Raw genomic sequence first — 10,456 nt, 5'->3', positions numbered from 1 at the left:
GATTTGGAAAGTCCCATAGTCTTCTTAGGTCTCGGTTTTTTTACATATAGGTTTTTAATATGTGTGGGATAATGTAGAACCCTTGTAGTAAACACAGTTGTAATTCCCAGAACGGATACTGTCAGACTCAAGTGTTTCCGTGAATTGCACAGCTCAGAACTGCTGCCTACCCTAATATGCAGAGTAAGAATAAACATAAAGCTGTCATTATTTACAGAAAATAAAGTGCTTCTCCATCTTTAATCTTGCATATGTGAGCTTCTACTTTAGTACAGTTTCAGGTCAATCTCAAAAGACATTGGCTTTCCCACAGATCTGGTAAAGCAAAGGAGATGCTATTTGCATCTTCCACATAAAGAAATTAGTAATGATATCCTTTCTAAATAGAAGAGCTGTGCATAAAGCTCATCATTGTCAAGGGCTCTGTCATCTCAGGTCTTGCTAAGACAGCAGATTTCCATTTTGTAGCCAGGGAGCTTTGCTTTGGATAGCTCATGTGTTTAGATGAACGTCACAGACATAGAATTCAGTGAAAAAGGAGAGGCACAAAAGGTATGCTGTATAATTCCACTAAGTTGAAGTTCAAGAACAGGTAACTCAAATCAGTGGTAACAGGGGTAAAAACAGTGATTATTTGGGGGATGGGAGAAGATGGGTATTGATTGGGAAGCACAAGGAAGTTCCTGGGTCTGGAAGTGATTCTAGACTTGGAACTGGATGGTGATTGCTTATATAAATTCTTTTCCTATATGTATGTATACTAAAAATTATTTTGAAAAAGCTCCATAGTATTAATTTGAATGACTAATCTTACTCCACGTCCCTTGATATAACATAGCTCTTTTCAAGTTTTAGAGGACTGGAAATTGGCAAATACAGAATCAAGTTATGAGAGCAATCCTCCTCCAGGGAGATTAGTATTCCTTCTTTTTCCTCTATTGATAGCAGTGTTTTTCACATTCTGTTCTTTTTCTTTAAATTCTATTTCTTGTTTACATCCTATCTTTTTATTCTAAATGGGTAAATAATTTAAAAACTATTTTTAGCAACGATTCCCACCTTAATGTTGACTATTTTTTAAACTGTCAGCTGATGAAAAGCAATTTTTTCCTGCACCAATCAAGATTTTTTTCTAACTCTAAAATTGCATTATTCTCAGATTTTTTAAGTAATGGTATATACATTAATATATAGTAAGTTCACGAATTCTCTAGCTCCTTTCTAAAAATTTTCACATTTAACCCTTTCACATGTTCAAACATGACCTTATAAATTTGCTTTCATTTTTTCCCGTAAGTACGTATCATGTGTCTGTTCTGAGCCCAGCAAAATAGCAATGAGAACATTTTTCTTGGCTTTACATTTTAAAGATCAGCCATCCTTGATTTGATCAACGTTTGGGCTGTTCCTTCCTTGATTTCCAGCAAAAGGTCATCTCATCTTTTTGGTCCCCCCCTCGTCAAGGTCAAGTCTCTTACTCCCTGTGAAACAGTTCCCCAGTCACCTCAGTCTGCATTTGCTGCTCCCCTCAGGGCTTCCACATTTGGGCTCTGCCGCCTTACCCCTTGTTACCGGGCCTCCCCACCTGGCTGTCATTGCCCCGAGCACTGATCACACCTGCTTCCCCAACCATCCTGTTAGCTCCCTGAGGGTGAGAATCCTGTCTCACTGTCAGTGATCTCCCAGTACCTTCATGGTGGGTTCAATAGCCCCGAGTTAAAACACGCCTTGCCACGCAGTTGAAACAGGATTGTTTTCTGACTAAAATCCAAGCCCCGCCACCCACACCAAGTGTGTCACGCGAGGAAAATACTTAATCATTATCAATCATATAATTTAGTCAATAAATCTTTATTTAGTCTTTCTCTCTATGAAACCCACCCCCGTACACACACACATTGCCAAATACTGAGCTAGATACTTAGTCTCTGTGACTCTCACCTTTCTCATTTCCAAAATGGGACTAATAATCTCTATCTCAGAGCTATTGTGAGAATTAGCATGAGCAAATAGCACAGTGCCTGGCAGGCAGTAAATGCTCAGTAAATATTAGTGATTATCAGTTAGTGCTTACTAATTGCCACCTTCAGGAGAGAATGAAAGCCAAGGTGGGTCAGTGGCTGGTTCATTGCGGGGTACTTGTTCATCAGACCTTTCACACCAGCATGAGTGATGGGATTTCTGTTCCTGACTCGGGCCATTCGCTCTCCTCCCGTCCCCATGAGTGTAGGGGAAAAAATGGATAAAAACGTGTTCTCAATTGTCATGAAATAAGTTTCAGTTCTTTAAATTTACTTTGATTCCTAAATAAAATTCTATTACTGAAAACAGTTCAGCTTTAATGATTTAAAAATAAAGAACAAAGAACCTTTTCATTCCCAGAGCTGTCCTTCTGTGTTAGATTCCAATCCCAGCGTGGTGAGAGAGAGAGAGTATTGGGGGTATGTTTGGATCTCCTCTCTGTATGGTCTCACAGTAAGCAAGGGTGAATACTTCCTGACACCATTTTTCAAATCCCATTATCTACCCTTTTGAAAGATTTTGATTATCAATTACCTTTATTTGGGTCTATTGTGTGCTAAAAAGTGCTGAAATACTAATTTGATGACCTGTAAATACCTCTTAGTGATAAAATACTAGGAATTGAAAATATTGACAAAAAGAGATTTTAGAGAGAAAGATGGGCAATTCTAAAGCATATTAACTTCCAAAAACGTCTTTATGTAGAAATGTTTACTGTTAGTAAAAGGCGGTACCCCCTAAGGGTTCCCTTCAGCTGATAACTCTCACCCTTAAGAATCTCTTAAATCTTCATCCCCATACACCTTCATGCTAGCTAATGTCATATTTATAAAAAATGAATGCTTTCCTTTAAAATAGTTCTAGGTGCAACTGGGTGGCTCAGTCACTTGGGCATCCATTCTTGATTTTGGCTCAGGTCATGATTTCGTGATTTATGGGTTTGAGCCCCACATTGGGCTTTGCAATTACAGTGGGAGCCTGTTTGGGATTCTTTCTCTCCTCTCTGCCCCTCCTCCACTTGTGTGTGCATGCTCTCTCTCTCTCTCTAAATAGATAAAACTTTAAAATAGTTTTAAATTTGTAGAAAAGTTGCAAAGATAGTACAGAGAGTTCTCACATACCCCCTACTTGATTTCTTCTATTGTTCATCTCACTTATCAGTAGAATAAATTTGTTACAACCAAGGAACAGAGCATTGGTACATTACTATTAGCTGCCTATTTGATACATTTCTGTTTAAATGAAAAATAAAACCTGCCTATATTCTCTGAATTCTCACCAGTTGGTGACGTGGAGAAGTCCTGTTAGTCATAAGCTCCTTTCGGTGGGACGATAGACCTAGCTGTTATTTAAAATGTCTGTTTTAGAACAGCTAATGACTGTATTTCACAGTATTAAAATATTTAAAGATCTAAAATATTTTATGTAGTTTAGAATGCCGATCTCAAGTGTGAAAAAGAAACTTCTGATGAAGAACAGGATATTCTTTGTATCATAAAAGTTGATCACAGTTAACCTTCAAAACAGTCAGGAAATTTAGGCTTTCATCTGGGATTTACCTAGCAATTTGTTGTTCTCTGCATGTAAATGCAAAATTCAGTGGAATTGGCAGTGTCCAAGGTGTTTGGAGGAGAGAAGAGGGTTTATATTATGTTCATACTACTCAAAAGCAGATGAAAATCCCCTACACATTCATGATTTAAGAGAAGTACAATGGAGTGTGGCCATCTGTGCCATCATATGGTTACTAATTGCAAATGTGGTTTGCTCTACTAACCTGACAATTACAAAATTACAGGTGAATGTATTCAGTCAGAAAAAAGATATGCCTATGTGTGCACTGCTGTGGTCATTGGCACTGGCCCAGGCCCTTTCCAGAGTAGAGATAAAGACTGGAACTGTAAATGCATCATAAAGAAAGATAACAGCAATTAATTTCTTATGCAGCTGTGAACTTAACATTAACGCTTTAATTCTTCACTCACTCAGTCTCCCCATCTGTCATCTAGAGAATTATGTAACTTTTGTTTATTTTTGTTTTCAGGAGAAAAAGAAGATTATTCTAAAATGGTTTATATCAAAAGCAGAATTTTTATGGAGTGTCAGGGAACGGGGTATGTGGCTTGGAAGAAAATGGGAAGTAGATGTGTGTCTATAGCCACAGAGACAAATTTGAGATGTAGACTCTCATTCCTATGTTTGTGATAGTCAGCCCTTACATGTTTCACAACATTTAAATTGTTCAAAATTAAGCCTCAGCATAAAATCTCAAAAAAGAAGAAACACTATACACATTGTTCCTCTCTAGACTTACCCCTTCTTTGAGGAAGGTGGTTGGACTAGAGTGGAAGTTAAGTAAATAAGGATTTTACATTTTCACTCTGGCTTAGCTTCCAAATCAGTCTGTCCGATATTTCTCTCTGCTTGTGCTTTGGCCAGTATGAGTAGGGTAACATAGGGTCAGGAAACATATATGGAAGAATCAGTCACTGCAGGATTTGCATTTCTTCTACCTAAAATTAGAATAGATATCACTAGAGGGAAGAATGGAATTTATCTTTTTTTTTTTTTTTGGAAAATGCTCATAAGTATTTAGGTGTTGGTGTATGTTGATGATCTCTTTTCATTCAGTTTAAGATTTTTCTAGTTCTGGTATGTCAAGTGATTTAAAAAAAATTTTTTTTTTAAGTTCATTTATTTTGAGAGACAGAGAGAGGGAGAGAGAGAATCTCAGGAGGCTCTGTGCTGTCAGCACAGAGCCCGATTCGGGGCTGGAACTCACAAACCACGAGATCATGACCTGAGCTAAAACCAAGAGTCGGACTCTTAACCAACTGATTTTTGATTGACATGTAGACATTTTTTTATTATGGGACTCAAAATCTTATTGAATCCTTTTTTTTTAAACTGGCTTTGTCTGCCATCTTTCCAGCAATGGGAGGAGGGGTGCCGCCTCATTACTGCCAGGTAGAGGTCAAAGCCAGCTTTTCCATTCATCCTCTGTTAATGCCTTATGGTAGAAATGGGGGGTGAGGGATGCTCATCATTACTTTTGAGAATGGTGGTATTTCCAGATCTCTGTGTGCTCTCCACTCATACCATGGTCTTGTTCCCACTGGGCAGTGGTTTGATAGCACCCCAATATTTGCAGGTAGGGAGGAAGAGAGACACTTGTTACTGCTGGGTAGAGATAGAAGTCCAGGCTCCCACACGGTGTCTACTGACACTGTAAAGGATGGTTCGTCGCCATCTGGTAGACATGAAGGTCCTGACTCCATACTTTGTCTTTCTTGACATCTCTCTGACAGATGAGTTGGGGCTTCTTGTTAGAGCTTTGTGAGGGTAGATGTCTAGTCTCCACACTCAGCCTTTGCTGGCATTGATGGTCATAGTTTCTTCTGTGGTATTTAGCTGGAGTAGAGCAGTTCTTGTCTAAAAATTTTCCATCTTTCTAGGCTGTCCCTTTTTCCTCTTTTGACTAGAGAGAGTAGGCTTTTGTTGAGGCTTTTTGGTCTATGCCTGATGTTGTTTCCAGGTTGGTGACTGCTTCAGCTACAAGTCTGGTATATATGAGACAAAAAGAAACCCCAGGGGTCTTACCTCCATGTTGTTTCTTGGGTCCTGAGGTCTCAGGGTGATCTACTTGCTTTTCACTTTACAAAGTCTTAAACGTTTATTTTATAAGAAGCGTCCAAGGTTTTTAAGTTGCATTTAGCAGAAGGAATAGGAAAAAGTGAGTCTACTCTATCTTCTTGTAAGCAGAAGTCCTTGCCATTCAATTTTTCTTTTGTTTTTCCCAATATTTTCTTACAAATGTTTTGAAGATGAAAGAATTACACAGTTAATCACCATGTATCCACCCCAGATTCAACACTTAATGTTTTGCTCTATTTTACTTTATTGTATTTATCTCTCTGTTCATTCCATCTATCTGTCCATTAGTTTTTTTTTTAGAGTTAATTTTTTTTGAGAGAGAGAGAGAGAGAGAGAGAGAGTGTGTGTGTGTGAGTGTGTGTGTGTATGTGTGTGTGTGTGTGTGTGTGTGTGTGTGCGCGCCTGAGTGGGGGAGGGGCAAAGAGAAAGGGAGAAAGAAAGAATCTCAAACAGACTCGTGCTGTTAGCACAGAGCCAACATGGGGCTCGATTTCACAAACCACGAGATCATGACCTGAGCTGAAATCCAGAGTTGGATGCCTAACTGACTGAGCCACCCAGGCACCCCTATTAATTATTTTTGATGGAAAGCAGTACACTTTACCTCTAAACATATCAGCATGCATATCATTAATTGGACTTCACTATTTATTTATGGGTTCTTTAGAGGTAAATTTTATATAAAGTAAAATGAACAATATCAAAATTACCATTTGATGAGTTTTGCATGATCTATCCCTTATTGAGATAATTTCAGTCACCCCAGTAAGTTCTCTTCAATTCTTACTTCCATCTCATTCCAAGAAGCAACTGATTCTGTTCTGATTTTCTTATTTCTTTTTTTTTTTTTTTTGTTATTGTCATAAATTCATTTTGGCTCCTTTAGAACTTCATATAAATGGAACCATACAGTATGTATTCTGTTGTGTTTGGCTTTTTCTCAGCACAATGTTTTTGAGATACATTCATGTATTTGTATGAATATGTCAGTGGGTTTTTATCATTATTACTGCTGAGTGTTATTTCATTGCATGAACAGTACCATAATTTATCCATTCTGGGCTGCTTCCAATTTTTTGTCGTTCAAATGTAATGGTTGGAATAACATAAGCCATCATTGTCTTCCTTCTGTTCTGAACATCATGCAAGACAACTTAGGGTTTGGGGCCTTTTTCTAATTAATAAAATGATTAAGACACTAAAGTTCTATCACACATGATAGCCACCTTTCCACACATTTCTTGTTGTTAGTGAAAATTACCAGTTTATATGAAGCTGAAACCCTTTTTTTTTTTCAATAGGAGCAAAAGATAATTTTAGTACTGAAATTAGAATTTAGCTTCTTGGCACTCGGTTTAATTTTGTGGAGGAGAAGCTATGGTTTTAACTATACCATAACTGTAATATTCATTACTGAGAATGTCATACTAGCCTTTTGAGGAAATTCAATTTTAGGAATACAGTGAAACCTTGGATTGCAAGTAACTTGTTTTGCAAGTGTTCTGCAAGAGAAGTAAACATTTCTAACAATTTTTTTAATTAAAAAAAAATTTTTTTTAATGTTTTATTTATTTCTAGGAGAGAGAGAGAGAGAGACAGCGTGAGCAGGGGAGGGTCAGAGAGAGAGGGAGTGACAGACTCTGAAACAGACTCCAGGCGCTGAGCCGGCAGTCAGCACAGAGCCCGACGCAGGGCTCGAACCCACGAACCGCGGGATCATGACTTGAGCGAAAGTCGGACGCTTAACTGACTAAGCCACCCAGGCGCCCCCCATTTCTAACAGATTTTAACTTCATAAACAAGCAGTGTCTTGCAATACGAATGTGACACTGAATGTCACAAGATCCCAACTGAGCCAAGCGTTCTTGAAATTCACTTTGATATACAAGTGCTTTGGATGACAAGCATGTTTCTGGAATGGATTAGGCTCACAAACCAAGGTTTTACTACGCAGAATATTCTATTCCTTCACAAAATATTGATGTAGTTGCTGCAGATGGCATCATCTGTGTGTCACAGTCCCTTATTTGTCTGGCCCTAGCCAGTATGTAAGTCTCTCGCTTCTCTTCTTTTTCCCCAAAATGATTATCTGAGGGGGCCGTAATTTGTGACTGATTGAATTGCTGATTTAGATCAGGGGAGTTCTACCTGCTGGGAAGCAGGGGAAAATAAACTTTATGTGAGATTCCAATTAAAGCGGCCATGCTTGCTATTACAGTACAGGAAGAAACACATGATGTCGTTTCAAACTTTTATTACAGCTTTTCTCTGACTTTATTTTTCTTTATACAGTTGATGGACTAGACAAAGCTTCCATAGCAAACTCAGATGGTCCAACAGCAGGCTCCCAAACACCTCCCTTCAAGAGGAAGGGGAAACTCTCCACCATCGGTAAAATCTTTAAGCCTTGGAAATGGAGGAAAAAGAAGACCAGTGACAAATTCAGAGAAACCTCAGCAGGTATGGATATCAGAACTTTGTTAAAAGATAAATTGTTAAATCTTTGACAAGATAAAAAGTTGTGTCTTGTAAGGCTTTTTTCCCCATGGGGGGTGGGGGGGAATCCATATTTGAAATGAAAGTAGTTAGGATGAAACAACCTAAGAGTTTTGATTCGCCTCCTTTTCCACTCACTGATTTTCTAATATATTCTTGTTTTTAAATATATACTTGTAAATTCATACAGAAAACTAGTGTGGAGGAAGAGAGAGTTGAAATAGAAAATTAGAGGTGGAAATGTTAATGGTCAACATGGTAGCGAAAGTATCCATTTACACACACCTACACTATTATCTATCTGCTTAGTTCTACCAGTACAATCCTGTTTGTTAATTTTAGAAACTTTTAAATGTCTTTTTGGAATGTATTTGTTCTGTGGGCAAAATTTAAATTTTGAAGTCAAAGTGTTGCTGTATTTATTGTTAAATTTAAAATTTTCATCATGCCTTTAGGACATATAAATGGTTTCTTTCCTAAGAGAGTCATATCACTACTGGAGTGAAGATTTATTATAATCATTTTGTGGGTTTGTTATACTTTAAGAATTACATTATTTGGTAACTTTCATGTGGACTCACAGAAGAAATGGGCTTTAATCTCAGGCCAGAGTTAAGCCCAATTTAAACAAGTGTCTGATATCAGTGGGATTATCTTTAAGGTAGAAAGGCATTTATCTCATGATGTAAGTTCAACTCTCTCCCTGCTTGTTGCCTAATACAATCCCTTCATCAGAATTCCTCATTGCCCCGAGGTTAATATTGTCAGTGTATGCAGGGTCACAGAGCGTATCTTACTGGTCTGTGCTGACCAAAGAGTTGGCCTTTAGTTCTAGGGCAATGAAATAAAATAGAAAATACCTCAGGGGCACTTGGCTGGCTCAGTCAGTAGAGTGTGCAACTCTTGATGTCAGGGCTGTGCGCTTGAGTCCCAGATTGGGTGTAGAGATTACTTAAAAATAAAATCTTTAAAAAAAGAAAGACAGAAAGTACCTCAAATAGCACAAGGGTATGGAATAGGGACACCAAAGCTTCCTAACGAAATTGTCTCTAATGCATGTGTAGCTATATAACTTCTTTGAGCACTTAATGTTTAAAAAGAAATAATGATACTATATCTGGGACTCATGTCAAAATAATCCTGGAGGTGATGTGAGTATGGATGAAAGAAGACTGGCCACAAGTTGGTAATTATTTAAGCTCAGCAATGGGTACATGGGGTTTATTATTCTTACCTCTCTACTTGGCGGTATTGGAAATTTCTATAATGAAAAGATAGAAAAAAAAGAGATTTGGTTTAGGGGGAAATAAGATTAGCTTGGTTATTAAATTTTCTGTGGTGTCTAATTGACTTCTGGGATGAGGAGTCAGTGGGAAGTAAACAGTGTGCTGTGCTGAGTGAGGACACCTGGGTTCTGATATTGTCCTTGCCACCTAGGTGCCGTGTGACCTTGAGCAAGTCAGATCAGAGTTAGAGTTGAATTCTAAGGTGCTTTCAGTTCCAGATTCTGTTGTCTCCCTCTAATCCCTGGCTTGGTATCTTGTTCTCCCTTGTTCTTCAGTTGTGAATGGAACCATACTGATCTTCTTAAGTGTCCCGCTCTTGCATTTCCCTATGCACTGAGAGAATATGGCTCTTCAGGTTACCATGGCTACCCAAGATGGGAGTAGGGCTCCAGACAGGAGTAGTAAGAAGATACTGAGAAGGGAGGGTGGAAGGAAGTGTCTTCATTTGTCTAGTTTGCCCTTTACTTGAATCTAGGCTACTCACTTCTCTCTCCCTAATGTAGAAAAGACAGCTACAAAGAAATTATCCGTCACTTTTCATTGTCATCTCTTTTTCATTATTTTATCAGTAGAGGGTCTGTAACCCTGAATATTTAAGATAAATCATTTTAAACAGGCATCAAGAGCTATTTTATGTTATCTCATCTTTATTGAGAACAGCCTACCCATCTTTGCCTTCTGTTTTCTTTTCAGAGTCACAAAGGATTTGTTAGCTCCAAGGAGTTATTTGTGGATACTGTATTCCTAGCTCCTAAAGACTACCAAAGTGCATTAAAAACCTGAAAAGGTTATTAGATGTCTCTCTCTTTTTTTTTTGCATCAATAAGTAAAATACAAGACATAGAATAAAATATAGACATAGAATAAAAACAAGCCGAATAGATATGTTAACAATTCTTTGTGAATTTATCACCTACACTTTTTGTGTCATTTCCTTTTAAACCCATATTACTAATATTGTTTTACTTGAATTTCATGTTATCAACTGTCCCAATATA

The 10,456-nt window shown here is 37.9% G+C and overlaps 1 protein-coding gene across 1 annotated transcript in view; it reads left to right on the top strand.

Annotated features, from left to right (window-relative positions):
- Positions 1 to 504: 504 nt before the first annotated feature.
- The window catches only part of PHACTR2 (phosphatase and actin regulator 2), a 105,544-nt gene continuing 95,592 nt past the window's right edge, over positions 505 to 10,456 (top strand). Inside the window, exons 1-4 of the mRNA XM_077776161.1 lie at positions 505 to 552; positions 1,493 to 1,651; positions 4,067 to 4,136; positions 7,969 to 8,136. Of these exons, the coding sequence (XP_077632287.1) occupies positions 505 to 552; positions 1,493 to 1,651; positions 4,067 to 4,136; positions 7,969 to 8,136 (445 nt within the window). The remainder of the gene's footprint in view (positions 553 to 1,492; positions 1,652 to 4,066; positions 4,137 to 7,968; positions 8,137 to 10,456) is intronic.

The sequence above is a fragment of the Crocuta crocuta genome, unplaced genomic scaffold, assembly GCF_008692635.1.
Source record: "Crocuta crocuta isolate KB4526 unplaced genomic scaffold, BGI_CrCroc_1.0 scaffold25, whole genome shotgun sequence".
NCBI lineage: Eukaryota > Metazoa > Chordata > Mammalia > Carnivora > Hyaenidae > Crocuta > Crocuta crocuta.
Note: the sequence above shows the minus strand (reverse complement) of the source record. Positions and strands in the feature narration are given on the sequence as shown.